The sequence below is a fragment of the Coccinella septempunctata genome, chromosome 2, assembly GCF_907165205.1.
Source record: "Coccinella septempunctata chromosome 2, icCocSept1.1, whole genome shotgun sequence".
Classification (NCBI taxonomy): Eukaryota; Metazoa; Arthropoda; class Insecta; order Coleoptera; family Coccinellidae; genus Coccinella; species Coccinella septempunctata.
This window is the reverse complement of record NC_058190.1, coordinates 44,989,024-45,007,418: the sequence shown is the minus strand read 5'-3', so window position 1 is coordinate 45,007,418 and position 18,395 is coordinate 44,989,024. Positions and strand designations below refer to the sequence as shown.

Below are 18,395 nucleotides of genomic sequence, written 5' to 3'. Positions count from 1 at the left end.
GTGAACATTTCGAAACTGAATTTATTTTCCAAGTATATTAAAAAAACTTAGATAAAAGCATGATGTTTTGCAAAAATTTTAATATTTTTTTTTATTTCACATCCTAATACTTTCAGATTCATCGACAGATATACAGGGTGAGTCTTTGACTCGTACAGATATTTTAACAGCAGGTTTTGAGGTCAGAAGAAACACTTTTTTCCTATACCATTTTCCCGATTCGGCCCTGATAAAAAGATATAGCTCATTTTTATAATGAGCTGTGCCACCCCTGGAAAAACAGAATTACCTTCAGAATAACTAGCTAAATCGGTGACGCTACACATCTGTGGATCTATTAAGAAGAGTTGCATTTGGTCAAAGTAACCAATTTTTCGAATTTTTTTATTTCTGAACATCAAATTACTCGAAAACGGCGCATTATACAAGAAAATATGAAGAATACTTTTATTTTACAAATCGATCAAATATTCATTAGATAACGTTCAACTCAGTTTCAAGAGTTGGGTTTATTGAATTTTCAAGTATTTTCATGGGTCATAATAAGAAAACTGGAAGACGTAGGTAATATCTTGTGTTCGAAAAAAATTCATCAAGTAAATGAAAAACTATATTCCGAAAGTCATTCCATTCGATGGAACCGCTTGTGAGATAGAACTGAAAATAATTTTTTTTATGCCTGTATCAGCCTGTATCTTTCAAACTGAGCCGATTAAAGAAAAATGGTAGGGGAAAAAAGTGTTTCTTTTGACCTCAAGAATCTACTGTTAAAATATTTGTACGAGCCAAAAACTCACCCTGTATTTTGGGGAATGAATTCAAAATTGAGAAAATGGAGGAGGTCTTATAAAACCAGCTGTGAATTCGATTAAAAAATGTCATATTTCAATGTAGAAAGAATAATTCGTGAGCAGCAAACAAGATTTCCTGAATTCGGACCACTAATCTCAGTAATTAAGTTGATAAACAAGCTAACCTCACTTTCCCCTGAATAATTTATTAATCGCCATAAATATTTATGTCGTTTTCAACAGAAATCACTAGCATTACCCGTGTAATAGCGCTTTCGTAGACTTCAACATATTAAAAAGCCCGAGGCACGAATCCCACCTTGTAATTTGCCATCATGGTATGTTTTAATTAATTTGTATTGGCAGAGAAGACCGATCCACTCTCTAGATTATGTAAGAAAGACTCAATTTTGGTCTTTAACAGGACCATCCAATCTGCATCAGCCTTCAAAGCGAAGACCGAAAAACGTGTTTTAAGCTTCGCGAAACTGATTTGAATGTAATGAAATCTTGTGTCCACCTCCCTTTCGACGTTCTAGGAACTTGACAGCCCTATTTAGGGGCTAAAATCCCGTTCATCAACCGACTACAAGTTTCCAAAGGCCCCTTGGTTACATTTAGGGTCCACTGAATTTGTGTGTGATGAAACAGCCAAAGGACAAATATTTACATTCGCGGGGTTCAAAATATGAGGGTAAAGGAATATCAGGAAAACGATGAAGTTTGGGGAATTCAGCATCCGAATAGCAGGAATTCGCTCTTTCATTTTCTTAATTAGGATTTGAAATGAGAGGATAAAAACACGTGTGGAAACGCACACAAAATGAATCATTCATAACTGATCCACGAATGGAGAATAAATCTTTTTCCTCTACTCCAATTTTTTTTATCTAGATCACTCTTATTTTATGTTCAGGATAATCGGTATTCTTGCATGGCTTTTGTTCGCCAAAACCCGAAGACATAAAATGCCTTCTTCGCTGAATTGCCCGTACCTCAAAGTGTCCACATTGCGATCAAATTAACGTTCACTAAATATGCAAATTTACTGTCTCACAATTCTGGAAACAATGTAGCGTGAAAGTATATACCTTCCATTCTTCTCAAGCACGCCTCGTATATTTCTTTCACTGCGTTTTTATTGCCCATGTTGGCAATCCTTCTTCTGGAGCCTCGTATACTTCTACGGTCTAATGATACGATCTTGGATAATATTTCGTACTTTGTAGGTAATTGCTGTTATGTGAGTCATGTCATGAATATTTTGGTGCTTCATTGCTAAGGATTCTGGAGTATGCATTCAAATTCTGTCGAAGAAGAGAAAGCGTATATTATACGAGATTTCAGTCTCTCATTCTTGTTCGTTTGAATTCTTGACAGTTGTTTTGCAGGGGGATTTGGGAATGAAAATGTCTTGTTTTGGACGAGAAGGAAGGGATCTCCTTGAAGCTACCCTGGTTCATTGGAACTCTGAAACTGGAGGATTAGCTTTATGCGACGTAGTGGCACAATCGAAACCCCACTTACAATGGCCACCGTGTTCTCCTGATCTTACGCCCCTAGAGCAGGTTTAGGAAAGGGCTGAGAAACCCGTTGCATTTCCAATAGAGGCTGCTTTTGGTCTTTAGTGTAGAATATCTTGCTCATTTAAAGAAAAACTGGAGCAATGAAGGGTGAAGTATAATAGCCAAATTAGGCTATTATTGAGTTGTTCCCCAAATCCAGTCAGGTCAATTTGCGGTCGTGCCTTTTCCCGAATTGAGATAAGCCAAACTTAATTACCCCATTGCGTCTAAAAACACGCCCGATGCGATCCACGTAAAACGCACACGTGGGCAAAAAGGGCCCCACGCAGGCAAAAACAAAGGTGCCGAATTAAAATGGGGCAAGATGGCGCGTAATTCAGTTAACTGGCTGGTGTGCTGCGGAATCCGAAACGAGTAGACCGATTTAATAACATAGGAGCAGCAGGTGAAGATGACGACCAGGATCTGACTGAAATAAACACAATATAACACTAATCCGGCCTATTCATAGAGGCAAAACGACAACTATCCGCGTTTACGTCCGTTCATTGTTGCCTTTTATTCCACCGTTATGTCGTATAACGTTCGCTTGATATTGCCAGCCTAAGGACCTTATGTTGTTGGGCAATTATTCACAATATACCGCGCTCCAGCTTTGAGATTTATTAATAAACGGTTATAAATTATCTCGGTGTACGTGCAACGTTTTAATAATCGTTTCCCGATTTGATCGGATCCGAAATTTCATTATCTACATGCCTGACGCAACTGTTGCCTTACAGATTTTAATGCCTCTAGGGGGGTACAGCGAGTAACATGCCTTTGAAGTAACATCTGTGCCGGTGTAATGTTACAAGTCAAAACAAATACCAGAGATGAAAAATTGAAATAGGATTTCGACTGAAATTGCGACAATCGAAAAATTGAGCTGTCAAGTATCAGAATAAGAGGAGGTGTAAGAAAATACTCAATATTCTTGACGATCAATATCCTTCTTCTGACAAAAAGAGCAAGCTACGACACAGGTCAAACTTTCGATCGAAAAGAACTACATATGCATACTCCATTCACATTTATTTTAGCAGTCGGTTGGCCATGAAATCATTTTTTCAAGTTTTTGTAACCAGAACGGAGTAAGGTTGGCACTCAAATGTCGTTAAGGTCATAACGCCGTTGCCACAACTAATATCAATTTTTATTACGAAAATGCCGAAAGTGATTGAAAAAAGAGACAGCTGAATATTTCCACAATCAGAAAGAATGTGAATGAAGAGGATTACAAAGAATTTCCTTCTATTGGGAGACCCAAAAAAGTGGTTGCATTTGAGAATTTTATGTTTGAGTGAATTAATGCGAAAAGTTTACTGAAGGATTTTCGATGAATGTCATCGTAGAATAAGTTCCCGAAAATTGATTTTTCTATTGTTCATTTGATTTGTCTTATACATTGTGAATGTCTTAAGGTACCAATAAATACCCAATTATTATTATCATAAGAATGATGAACAGCCACAAATACGCGCCAGTTGTCCTGATAATTGTTTATTCATGAGAAATTTTTGTTCAAAGGTGAAGTTCATCTTGACTTGAAACTTCCTTAATTCCCTTTACTTATATAGATGCAAGATGATTTTTGTTTAATAATTTAACATTCTTGTAATTATCTGTTAATTCCTTCGGGAGATACTAATCCCAACCACTGCATCATATGCATTTCATCTTCGGGTTAATATTTTTGAAATCTACAACTGATGTAACGTATTCAAACTTTAGCCAAAGAAGATAACGAACATTAACTCTCCTCAAGCTAGTGCATATTATGATATTATACTGATCTCTTGTATTTTCCATGCAAATAACTGAATTTGGTATGCCTTCAATCAGTTTGTATAAACTTCAGTTATGTTCGTCACCTATTTTCTGAAGATATTCGACATTGTGATAAAATACGTAATAACAGAAACTTTTACAAAGAACGGGCAACATAGCGTTGATTTAAACCCAAAAATGTTTTGACAAGCGTCATAACCCCATATTTTCGTACTATACAGAGTGAAATGTGTCAAATTTCCATGGCCAACCGACTGCCAAAATAAAAGTGAATGGAGTATAGTTGACGACTCTACGTGGAACTCATTTTTATAGTAATCTAGAGCAAGCAGGTGCGTCCTAGGTAGCTAGTCAGCCTACCTGGTCATAGGTGGAGCACCTGTTTCTATATCTCTCCTCTCAAACTTACGGATGCTTCCTACATACAGTTCCAAGATGAATAACACGAAATCTAAGATTTTCTTCAGAAAATCCTTGTACAACTTACATGCATATTATATTATCACAACTTTGAGTGAAACCTGTTCAGTTCTCACTACAGTTATATGGATGATAACAAACTGACCGTTCAGTCCTGGGCTTGAAACCACAAATACCACCATCCTTCTGAATCAATCAACTTTTCTTGTTCATACCAGAATCAGACTCTTATCTTCTCAAAAGTTTGTCGTGTTCGAATTAAAACTTTACGAACGAAGCTGTGTATTGTGCAGGAAACGGGATTCTGCATCGAGGAAAGTACAGGAAGTAATTGAAAGCATTAGAGTTACTAAGAACTGGTTCCACTAAATTCTCAATTCCGCCGAACTGTACAAAATGAGAGTGCTGGTTCGGATCTCACCAACTTCTTCGGGCCTGTTATTTTCGTCCAACTCTTGATTAAAATAACCGAAAGGTTAACTTTTTCTGGTGGATACCACTTCGGAAAATTAGAGGATACGTAATTCATTCGATACCTGTCTCAACAGAAGGCAGTAAGCAGCAGAAGTTCCATTACAGGTATGCGCCCATACACCAGTATTACGTGTCTAAAAAACCTATTTTAGTGGCAATAAATAAGCTCAAGTGTCGGTTTGCTTGACTTCCAATTCCACTCTACACTTAAACGATATTTCCGATTCGTTTTACCTGACCCCTGCTCATTTAGCTGCAGCACAATAAACTTGTAAATCAGAGGGTGTTTAACAACATGGCTATCTTTGTTGAAGGAAGAGGTTTTTCATGGTTGTGTGAGTAATTTGGCGCGATGATCAAAGCATTCCAAGGATCCAGTAATAATCGGTTACTTTTTGTGCTTCGCAGAAGGGTACACTCAGAAAAAAATATATTCAATGAGAATGTGAACCTTCAGCGAAGTGAATTTTTATGGAACACAATTCAATTCTGCGTTGAAGAGGACTGGATTCCACGGTGAATCACAGAAAGTTACGACAGTGCTTGTTTCAACTTTCAAATAGGAAGAAAGCAATTTTTTTAACAGCAGTTTTTCTTAGAGGTCGAATGCCTTGAAGCTAGTTAAAGCAATTTTTTGGTTTTATATATTACCAAAGTGAATAATTTTTTGTCCTTCAATTGTTCAGGACATTTACATTAAGCTAAATGGCTTACAGATTGTTTATACAGGGTGAGTCTTCCTCGATAAGTTTGATTCAGCGTTTAAATTTGCAAAAAAACAAGATCTTTCTTCGTTACCTCTTCAAACTGATGTAGAAAAAACAAAAATTGCGTTTGAGAAAAGTTTGATTAGATCTACAGGTTGAGTCTTTGACTCGTACAAATATTTTAATAGTAGACTCTTGAGGTCAAAAGAAACACTTTCTTCCTATACTACTTTTTTCATAATGAGCAATGCCTCCTTTGAAGAAACAAAAATACCTTGAATCTATGACACTCCACATCTGTGGATTTTTTACTGAGTTGTATTCAGCCAAAGTACCCAATTTTCGAATATCACAGATATTTTTTAACATCAAATTACTCGAAAACGGCGCATTATATGAGAAAATATGAAGAATACTTTTATTTTACCAAACGTTCAAATCTTCATAAGATAACGTTCAACTTAGTTTCAAGAGTTGGGTTCTTTGAATTTTTGGTATTTTTATGGTACGTAATGGTCATGATGAAAAAACTGGAAGGCGTGGGTGATATCTTGTTTTCGAAAACGATTCATCAAATGAATGGAAAACTATATTCCGAAATTCATTCCCTTCCATAAAACCGTTTGTGAGATGAAACTAAAAATAATTTTTTTTTTTGGTTTTTCAACAGGCTGTATCTTTTAAACCGAGCTGATTCGGAAAAAATGGTAGGGGAAAAAAGTGTTTCTTTTGACCTCAAGAATCTACTGTTAAAATATTTGTACGAGTCAAAGACTCACCCTGTATACACCTCGGTATACACAAAATTTGGGTGATCTTCATTTCTGAAGTATGTAATGGAATTCTTCTCAAAATACCCAGTTTAATACCTCAGTAAACTTAGAAGAATAATATATATTTTGTGTTCGATTGACCGTTACTTTTATTTCGATACAGAAAAGTTTTAAACTGGCATCTTATCAGGAAGATCTTTCTATAGGATCCCAATCCCTCCGACATTTTTCAAATTCTGTGTATCGAGAAACGCCAGAAATCTCCGATGATATCTGTTGAACGATCCGAAACATCTCCTTGACATGTTACGATCAACATGCCAAAAGACGTGGAACGTCAAAAACCCAATCCAGATGTGGAGAGAGAGATAAACGCGCCATCGGAGTGGGCAACCTCACTTCATTACGGAATTTGGGTAGGAACTTGCTGCAAACTATCACTATTTAATGGCCATTTAGTACGAAGGGTCCACACCACTGACGAAGGATCCAGCCGCATATTGGAATCTCAACTTTCTTACTAAATTAGTAAACGACAGCTTAACGTCTTCCCAGAACTTTTCGGCATCCCCGTTATAATGAATCTTCCTCCCTTCGGAAGTAACATGTATTGGATTTCTAGATTTATGTTCGTTTTGAAAAATGACACAACATGGGCAGAGCTGATTGCCTCTTATGGGCAAACAAATTGGATTTTGCCTATTCCTAGTTGTCGGCGTGGAATATCAATCTATTTCGTACTTTTCACGACACAAATTGAACACAGATTCATTTTACATGTTTCTCTTTCGACTATCGGATTGATAAGACTATTTTATCGGATTCTGAAAAGCCACCATTTTATTCTTCATGTCTCCGTAGGTTTTAAATCCAAAGGATTCATATTGCAAATTGTTTTTCTGCGTTTTATACGAATATATTCTACTTACAGGTAAGGCGTCACAAGTTTCTATGGATATTGTTTCTTCAGAGCAGAAAGACGGATCCGCAGATTGAAGAAAGGGTGGTCGAGGTGGTGGAGGGAGGAGAAATTCCGGGGGCGGCCCTGGACAGTCACAGTCCGCCCCTGTTTCCACACCCCACATGGCCTCCAGACCTGGTGGTGATTCTTCACCTTCTTCACCAGGTCTTTCCATAAGCCCTATCCGAACACTGAAAAAAAAAATCGATTTTATTCAACAAGAAAACATAACGAAAGAAATAAGATTAAAAAATAAGTTGTAGGTATAAAAATGGTCTGTCCTCTGTTGTCCTTCTTTTCAACAATTTTTTCCACGTGGGGTACAGTTATTCGATATTGATGCATTGAAATTGCACTACTTACAACTTACTTATAGGAAATCGAGATTGTTTAAGGAAGTATTATAGTCACGTCACAAATTCGTTTACTGATATCCGTTAGCAGTAAGTTGAAAAAAAAATGATGGCGGGAATTGACTTCATATGGTTTCGAAATATCACACTGAAACCACTGCGATAATAGAAATTCATTCAGGGAATAAACACCAGCAGAAACCACTACCTCTTCTGGTAAATTTGTAGTCCGTGTCCATTCACTTTCATAAAAGCTTAAAAGCAGGCATTACCTCACATGTTCGACTACACTGCGTAGGATGTGTCAAATTTCTAAGGCTAACCGACTTGTTTTATAGAAGTGAACGGACTAAATGCATCGAAATCATACGTAGTTTGGTTCGATGAATGATAGGTACAAAAAAAATCAATTGAAATGATTTGGTTTGACTAAGGTACCGGTAGGTTCGGGTGACTTGGAACAGTCCTGTAACTTGGGACAATTACCCCACTTGCAGATTTTTTTGTTTTTTACCATTTATGAGTGAAGGGACAAACTTATAAGATTAAGTAGCGTCTTTTCGGTTACTTTAACAATTAATTCCTGTTGATTTTGTCGTGACCAGAGCGTTTGAATTGACAGGAAAAATTAACGAATTCAGGAGAGTAAAAGCGCGTTTTTTATGGCCCTTATACTTTCTAGTGTCCTGTACATATGTTTCACTTTGTGCATGTGTAATTTTTTTTTCCTGGATACTTGGGATATTGGGATATAAGATATGTCATGAAACAAGGTTGTTTAAAAATCAAACGGCAACACGGATCTTATTCATTTATTTTCTTGTTTCATAGGGTGACTTGGGACAATGCCGAATAGATATAAGCGGCGCATTGGCAGCAGGAAATATGCCGATTTTTCGCAGGATATTATTATTTACGTTATTTCAACAGAGAAATCACTAAAGAATGAAAGAAATCAAAGTTTCCTTGTTTTGTTAAGTTTTTTTACATTTGAATTGCAATATATTTACTTTCGCTGTACTAGGGGTTTATCATTTAATTTCCTGTCGAATTTCCACTATATAATCACAAATTCTAATTTTTCAAAACTATACACAGTCCCAAGTGACTTATTTCATTTGAGACTGACTTGGGACAAGTATATTTTGTTTTTTTTTTAAATTTATATCCGAATTCTGAAGCATAGCATCCTAATCAACAGTCTGAGTCATTAAGCATATTTGAACCTTTTTCTCACATGATTATTTCAACTTTGTAACGAAATATTTCTTTGAAAATAAACTTAATGAATTTTTTTTATTTGTTTCTCTGATCCCGAGCCTAATCCTCTTGTTTCGAAAAAAAAATGGATAAAATAAGGAATCACATGAAATCTATTCAGTTCGTTTTTGTTCTGCCACTATTTTTATCAATACCTAATGTGAAATTGAATTATTACTATAAAGGTTTTCACATCAGCTTGTTAATACGATGTGCCATTTTCAATAAATAATAGCTTCTCATGCTTGATCAAGTTCTCAGAATGAATTCTTTTTACGCCGATTTATTATTTCAACACAGTCTGCGAAGAATGGAAGGATTGCCCCAACATACAATCCGATGGAAAAGAGAGCAGAGAAACTCAACAAGCCGATTAGATATCAAATCCTCTGGTTTATACATCATTCCGTAATTTATAGCCATTCCGAACAAGATAAAGCGAAATATGCTACGAACATCTATTTGAGCAGCCATAAATATTTCATCCATTCAACGGAAACATATTCTGTGATAATTCAATTAATTACAGGCTTTAAAAAACTTGTTCGATTTTCAATTAGCGGGATCCTCCGATACTGGCAGACTTCATTAATATCTGTCTCCGACTGGGCGATAGCCACGCTGTTTCTTCGGCTAGCGAGTGGGTGTTTATGAAGTTGGGGCAAGGTGGGTCATCATCTCACTAATGCTGGAGATATTGCATATTCAATAAGGCATATAAAAATAACATAAAGATACGCCGGTATAAATTTTATCGGCCAACTCGTGTATTCGTAAGTGACGGTTAATTTATATATCGTCAATGGAGATAAGAAGAGAAGGGGAACACTCAACCATTTATACGAAGTTACCGAAAGTTTCAATAATATTTCTGTATTTCCTTTTATGGTTGGGTAAATTTTGACACGGCTTTGATGCTATGAAACAAGGTATTCTGTGGAATAGGTTCAATTTTCAATTTCATCAGGTTGACAACATTGAATTCGTTGCAGTAAATTTTCTATGATTGATTCCGTTATGGTGATATGTTTTTATGATTTTTCAAATTGCAAAAGTTCAATCGATCAAAACAGACCCAGAAGAGTGATATCTTCGTTACTTACTATTTTGTAGAAGAACAGGTCAATCTTTTATTCAAATTAAGCAACTTTTCACGTATAATTGAGTAGTTTATCATGTATCCCATACGAGAGGTAGAGGGTTGATGGGGTTTTATATTGACCTCGATATTGACGCTTTCTTTATTATGGGGATGAAATGGTTATCTATTGAATTCGAATTTTTACTTTTTTTATGTATTTTGTCAGTAAGATACACTTTAGCGGTGATTTATTATTTTTTCATGTACGAAAATTATATGTTTTCTATAACATTTTGGAAACATCACTCCTAAATTGTATGTCATTAAGGTACATACCTCAAAATAAATAAAAGTAAAAATTCGAATTTAATAGGATAAACTATTTCCGAGCTATTTCATATCCTTATAATGAAAAACGGATGATAAAATACCTCGTCAATGACCAAACCATCCTCAAGAACGATGATCTATCCATTTCTGGCACGAAAAATTAGTACATATATATTGCCATAAAAAATTAACTGCCCTCTAACTCATGAAAGGGGCTCATAATGAAACCCTTCATTTATACATGAATACATGGTTGAGTAATTTGAAATAAAAATTTACATACCTGTTCGAGCATTTTTCTACAGAAAAGTAAATAGCGAAGAATAAATTTTGTGCATTATTGATATATTTAGGATGTGGAGAAAATATCAATTTATCCTCGAAAGTTTTCGAAATAGGGCCTAAAAATCAAAGAACCTTTATGTCTACTACATATTTGTTTCAGTACACTCCAGTTGATTATTGAAAATAGATAGGAACTCGAATTTTGGATTAGAAATTCTCAAATTACAAAGAATCAGAACAAAATTATATTTTACTTGTAAGAGCCTTTTCAAGGCATTTAAATATAATTATTGAGTATATACATCCATTAATACTCAATAACCATATATACAGTTTGCAAAATGTTCGAATGAATCAATCCAAGCCTTAATTCTATAAAAGAATGCCATGAGCGTTGTCAAGTGGATTGAGCACCGGAGACCACATTCTGAAAAACAGAACCCAAGAAAGACGAGAACATCGAGAACACACAGACAGTAGGGTCTTCGCAGTAGGAGGTAAAACATTGGTAAATCTTTCATCTCTTCGCTCCAGGGACTGTCCACGATTGACAAAGGCAGTGAATAATTAGGCTTGAAATTGGACAGGGGCAAAAATGTCACCAGGAAATGTTTCCATTCAGGGTGATAATTCGAAATTAGCGGGATATGCCCCTGTCTATGATGAGATGGGATATTGTGGCGACCAGATGATGGAAAAGAGACTGGGGACCAATAAGTCACTGGAAGAATGGAGGAGACAATGGGTAATAATGGGGTACATCGGCTCTTGGCAGATCTACATGTGTGGCTACTTGAAACCGTCGAGAAAAAGAAGGGCCAATAAATAAGACAGTAGTGGCAGTTCGGCTATAAATTTTTAAGAGTGGCAGTCGAAGCAAGTACCTGCGATATTCTATTTTACTAGAGGGATTTGTGAAAAATTAAGAAGAGTTCTTATACTACTCTTTTTTTGTTGAAATATTTATTGCCCACAACGAAATGGAAGACTAGGATATATAAAAGGAGGTAGTTACAGATCGCCAAAATCTGTTAATGAAATATTGCCCAATTTCAAATATGATTAACTGGTGGGTGGGTTAAATATAAAATACGAAAAGTCTTTCCCAGACACAAACATCTGTATGGGGCACATAGGTACCGCCAGAGGGTCTACACGTCTATACGATCTGGTGGGTGTTCAACAACCACTGAAATGCATGCCGCTGTTATGTAAACACAGAGAAACATGGTTTGCAAACAACAACGCTCACAGAATGGGATTCAAGAACTCAGAGTAGTATCTATCACCCACGACTAGAGCGAGTGCAGAAAACATGTGTGAAAGTAGATGCAGAAGTTTTCGACTTTGCAGAAATCCTCCAAGGATTCCTCGATAAAATTTGATGATGTCATTCATGGAAGCATTCAATGAAGTGTTGTTTATGTATGCATGAGATTTCCAATGATGGAAAAGTATGAGAATTCAATCAGAAGACGTGTTGAATCCCACCTGAACGACTTTAATCAACTGAAACACCTCAGAAGATTTATGAGATTGGGGAAATGTGATAGAACTCGAACACCAAGAAGAAATTTGGTTATGTCTGATGAAAATTCTCCAAGCATGGACAAATTTCAAGAACTACGAAGAGATGCTTCAGTCAACTCCAGTTGACTGTGGGAGAATCTAATCAGAGATCTGATCACTTCAATTCAACTTTGCCTAAAATTCTCGGAATATCGAATGAACCTAATTGTGGGCTTTCGTACAGAATATTCTCATTTAGCTAGGAAATCTATTCCAGTTCGAATTGAGGAAATCTGGCAGCTCATTTTTCACTTTAAACCGTGGAGAAAACGGTGCATTTTCCATTCAGTCGTGTCAAATTCATTCGGACATATCTGCTTCAATTTTAATGGGAATAATTGGGCTTTCAACATAAATCCAAGTCCCGCGGACCAACCTTTGTCAAGCATAATCCAACACAGAGGAACGAACACAACACACAATAACCAAAACAAAAATCGTAACTTCATCCAACTTCACTCCGGAAAAGGGCCAAATATCAGACGCACACGAACCGGAAGACTTTATCTCATGAATTCGTATAAACTTTTTGCGCGCCCGGACTTCGAGAGCTTTCGCAGAGCGCTTTTCCACACGTAGCGCCTTCGGATACAACTCTACGCGAACGCTTACGTCAAACTGAGCGCTCCGCGTTTACCGGAAAGCTCCGTGAGTCCTGAAAGTCAGCCGCACATGCTTCCAACCCCCTCCAAGGCGCGCTCAGCCAATGTCGACCTATTGTGGGGCTATTAAAGAAGTGGGGATAATAATGTCATTATTCTCTAATTTAACAGTTGGCCATGTTTACACCGGCGAAGGCCAGGTATAATCACAGAATGGTCTGCGGTATAATCGAGTATCTATGCATGGATGACGGGTTTTGGTGGTAGCCAGGTAGTGAGCTGCGGTCTAGATTTGGATCTTGAAAGTGAATCGGTTTTACGCACTGTGCTTCCGTTCTTTCATTGTTTGTAATGGACGTTTAATTGGTGGCATCAGGAAGATCCAGATAGCTTAATCGGCGACAATTGCGTTTTTCATTGTCTAGAGTCGGCGGTCAGCCTGTATATTTCATTAAATGAGGAAAATAATTTTGCCAACCACTCGTTGGGAATAGATCATTTTTGGCAAAGTTGGAAAATTTCAATGTAAAGAACTCTCACCGTCATATTAAATGCTCGAAAAAACTCTTTCTCTGGAATTATACAGGCTGACTCTTTGATTCGTACAAATATTTTAACAGTAGATGCCTGAGTTCAAAAGAAACACTTTTTTCCTTAACCATTTTTTTCGAATCGGCTGGGTTTACAGGCAACCACAAAAAATTTCACTTACGGTTTTATCGAATGAGATGCCAAGATATCACCCACGTCTTTCAGTTTTCATTGCATTTATCATATTCATATCTGTTTCTTTCGGTTATCCAATAATCCTTTGAATTTCCACGGTTAACAAACCCAAGTCATATGAATTTCTGTAAAAGTTCTGACACCTGACACAATTTGATAGATTGTTTTCATCATATCATTTGGATTTGAAACCTGAAGAAAATTCCAAGGATTGTTGATAGATTAAGGCACAGACAAAATTTAAAAAAAATGCGATTTAAGATTTAAGTGATAGAGTTTTTTCGAGTACCATTTACAAGGTTGTCAATAATAAAATTTCTGATCAAGGTGCTGACAATCCAGGGGAAAATTTCGAAACATTTAAAATTCGAATTTCAATTTAAAATTTCCACGAAATTTTTAACAGACCTTTGAATTTTTTTCTGTTGATGAATTTTTCTTCCTGTCTAAAATTGTATTAGTCAGTGTCTAGTGTAGTTATTTTCATCAGATATTCTTTCTCAAAAAAAAAAAGAAAAATAGTGTGGGTGGATCATTTAAATATACAGGGTGTTCCTAAATTGAACGTACAAACGAAAAGGGGAGATTCCTTAAGTGATATCGATTGAAATTTATTTTGGGAGGATTTTGCATCTCTTCATAAACTTTTTAGGGTTTTCACTCCCAATCTCTGAAACAAAATCAATTAAAAATGAAATCAACGATTTGCTCCTGCGTAAATTCTTGCACTAATTTGTCAGGAGCAAATTAACTAGAAAAAATTGTTGCCTAACAATGAACTCAAAATAAATAACGTTGAAATTATAATTCTTCGTAATTGATTTTGTTTCAGAGATTGGGAGTGAAATGAAAACCCTAAAAAGTTTATGAAGAAATTCCTTAAGTGAGTTTGAGAAAAAAAAGTCCCATAAACATGGGGTCGCAAAAGTTTCGTTTTCGAGATACAGAGTGAAGTTTGAATTTTTTTCAAGTTTTTTTCTCATAGTATCCACGTTTCACAAGATATTCCACTGAAATTTGGCATAGATATTACATTTTAGAGTTCTCACCACGTGACATGGCAATTTCCACAAAAACTGACACTGAATTCATTCACCACAGCTTACAAAGTGGCCTTCCCATCATAATTTGGATTTTCACGAGGATTTCGAGAGAATCGTTCAAAATTTTTTTTCTCGAAATCGTTGGTAGATACGACAAAACTACAAGAGACCGAAAAGTTTAGTATAAGAACAAAGCTTCTTTTCACATTTTTTCAAATTAACAGTTGCTCACCAAAAAAAAGTTCTGCAGAAGAACAGGTGGCAGTGTTCCAGAAAAAATATCACCCTGTAGATCTTCTATTGAAATCGCCATGTCACGTGGTGAGAACTCTAAAATGTAATATCTATGCCAAATTTCAGTTGAATATCTTGTGAAGTGTAGATACTATGAGAAAAAAACTCAAACTTCAAACTTCAACACTCTGTATCTCGAAAACGAAACGTTAGTGACCCCATGTTTATGGGACTTTTTTTTTCTTAAACTCACTTAAGGAATCTCTCCTTTTCGTTTGTACGTTCAATTTAGGAACACCCTGTATATTTTCATTTTCCCATCTGTTACAGCTGGAGAACAATTCCCATAGAACCAAGAAACCCTTTCAGATTAAAAATCGAAACCAAGCACTTTACATCATCTATTCAGGTGCTAATAATGCAGATTTCTTGGTATGGTAGCTCCATATAATTCCACACAATCAATCGTAATACGAGTCAGCAGTTCGATATTCATCTAAACAAATAGTTAAACTGAATAATATAGGTGGTTGCCCGATACGGTTATCTTATCAATTGGAGCAAATATATATTTTCCCGTTCAGTGAATTCAACTCTCCGATTTATGACCGATATTATCGGTAAGGTGTTCGAATCAGTCTAAAAGATTTATTCACTGGAAACTGTTCATATATCTAGCGATAGCAGTATTTCTCACATCTCCCCATTTTCCGGAATAAAGATGAATTTGTTGAACTGAAATATTGAACCATCACTTGGTTAAATTCTCTGGATTCATGAATTCATACATTGGTGATATAGTCGTAGGTTATACATTCAGTTCATTTCACGAGCACCTGCAAGTTCAATTTTCTGAAATCTGAAAGTTACACACTTTCATAACATCTATTGTCTGCCTATACCTGATTAAATTGGGGTGGACCACCTGTCCATTTACCTGACCTACAAAGCTTATGACACTATTCATAGATGACACCACTAGTCCAGGTTGGGGTTGAGAATTTATACATATATTCTTTTGATATAGAGAATTTTTAATATCAAACAATAATTATAGCTTGTACATAAGATACCGTCTTAGTAGAGGTTATCGTAACGGTGTACCATACAATTTGGCCTATGATACAAGAGCTTAAGAAAAAAACCCAGTAAAATACCCTTTCTACCCGTGAGTGTAGTGGATTGTAAGAGAGGAAACTATTTATAAAATAAGCTGAAATAATTCATATGGAAGGGCATCTCGCACTGCAATAATTATGAAGAATATCTCTACATACGAATAAACTTACCCTGAATTTGTTCCCCAGATGTTTTGAGTCCGCTACTGTCTCCTAATTTGACACGAATGAATTTTAATGAAGTCCAGGTGCTCCTGAGCCATTGTTATAATATTTAGCCGTTCGATTAGTATTAGTCGGCACCCTTCTGAATAATATCTGCTGCATCATCCCCAAAAATGGGTAGTTAGGTTTGATCGTCGAAACGATGATGGAGATGGTTGAACTTTATGAGTGACTCTGTCTGTAGGTAGTAGTGGGTTGCCTCACAAGGCTGCAGTATTCACTATTTTGTAGGAAAATACTCATGGTACTCATGGTACTCATACATACGAATGGTAACCCTAACTATCTGTGGCAGAATTGAGGAATACGAATTTCTCTTCTATTATGTATTTAGAGTTCAGTAATACATGAAACAGTGATTTATCTTTTTGAAGAAAAATTCATCTGTGGAAGGGTAGTTCAGATAAAAAGTTTTGAAATGAAAATTGACCTGAGCATTTTCCCCATGAATTTTGTAAGTTTTACTCACTCCCTATACAGGGTGAGTCTTTGAGTCGTACAAATATTTTAATAGTAAATACTTGAGGTAAAAAAAAACTTTTTTCATACCATTTTTTCCCATTCGTATGTCTTTTCATCAATGCCTAAGTAGCCATTTTAAGTTTTCATAATGAGCTATGCCACCCCTGGAAAAACAATATTACCCTCAAAATAACTATCTGAATCTGTGACACTCCACATCTGTGGATCTTTTGAAATGAGTTATATTAGACCAAAGTACCCGATTTTTCAAATTTCACTGATACATTTTAATTTTTGAACATCAAATTCCCAAAAAGATCAGTCCGTCAGTTGAAACTTCCTCAAAATCGAACGGTTGTGCCGAAATGGATGAAACTTTCAGATTTTTTACTAACAGAGTTGCTCTTTCAGAATATGTGTCACATTTAGATCTGCTATAATTTTCCTGGAAGAAAAATCACTCGCAAGTTGACCATCGAAAAATTCCTAAAAAGATGGGGTCAGTTGAAACTTCCTCAAGACCGAACAGTTCTGCCGAAATGGATGAAATTTTCAGATTTTTTACTAAAAGAGTTTCTCTTTCAGAATATGTATCACATTCAGATTTACGATAATTTTCCTGGAAGATAAATGACTCGAAAGTTGACTCTAGAATAGTAATAATAATGAGAAAACTGGATGACTTGTGTTTGAAAAAGATTCCTCAAATAAATGAAAAACTATATTCCGAAATTCATTTCATTCGGTAAAACCGTTTTTTGTCAAAATATTTTCTTATGGATTTTCAACAACCTGTATCTTTTAAACCGAGCCGATGCGGAAAAAATGGTAAAGGAAAAAAGTGTTTCCTTTGACCTCAGGAATCTATTGATGAAATATTTGTACTAATCAAAGACTCACCCTGTATAGGGAATACATATTTTGCAAAAGATCCCCTATGTTGAACCTAACCAATGAAATGTTATGAGTCTTGCAAATACAGGAATTCATTTAGAACCACCCCGTATACTTTTCTCTTGAAATGAATTCTCCATTCCATTCATTTTAGCAAATGTAAAAAATGATACACCCAATATTAAAATTCCGGTCGTTTAAAATGGTACAAAGGCTCAAAACGCATACCTCGCAAGCGTTCCCTTGGAAGCGGTGTCTCTAAGCCTATATCTCGTTGAAAAAACACCGTATCCGATCGAATTAGCCGAAAAAACAAATTCGAACTCTCATAATTCGTGCAAGATCGCTGCGGGTTAATTTTTTTCATAATTCCGAATCCACCTCCTTCATCTTCATCTGCGAGCGGTACTTGATGAGCTCACCAGGTAGAAGAACTCAAAAATTACGAAATAAATTGTTTTCCTAAGGAAAGCCGAGGCAGCTGGCTCACGGGCGAATCTCTGCCCGCGCCCCGAAGGAGATGAGCGCCGGGTCAGCGCATGTTAAGGGTCCTCGACACGGGAGAGGTATCAAATCAGGCGTCATTTGCATTGCTAATGCCCCAAAGTCCCGGGATGTGAGCGGGACGGCGTTAATCAAAACGAAACAACCTGACAACTAGACGAAATGACATGTCAGGTCCAAATGGTGTTCGAACCGGGCCGTTTCGAAGGTGGAATAACACGCACAAA

At 36.3% G+C, this 18,395-nt stretch overlaps 1 protein-coding gene across 2 annotated transcripts in view; it reads right to left on the bottom strand.

Moving 5' to 3' along the window:
• Positions 1-16,498, bottom strand: part of LOC123307938 — a 75,669-nt gene extending 59,171 nt beyond the window's left edge. The window contains exons 1-2 of one of the 2 annotated variants that reach the window (XM_044890440.1): positions 16,255-16,498; positions 7,451-7,673 (exon numbers count right to left, since the gene is read on the bottom strand). In XM_044890440.1, coding sequence (XP_044746375.1) covers positions 7,451-7,657 — 207 coding nt within the window. In that variant the 5' untranslated portion in view covers positions 7,658-7,673; positions 16,255-16,498. Of the gene's footprint in view, positions 1-7,450; positions 7,674-12,736; positions 12,985-16,254 lie in introns of those variants that run through there. The other variant, XM_044890439.1, reaches the window with a different exon arrangement.
• Between the last annotated feature and the right edge of the window lie 1,897 nt (positions 16,499-18,395).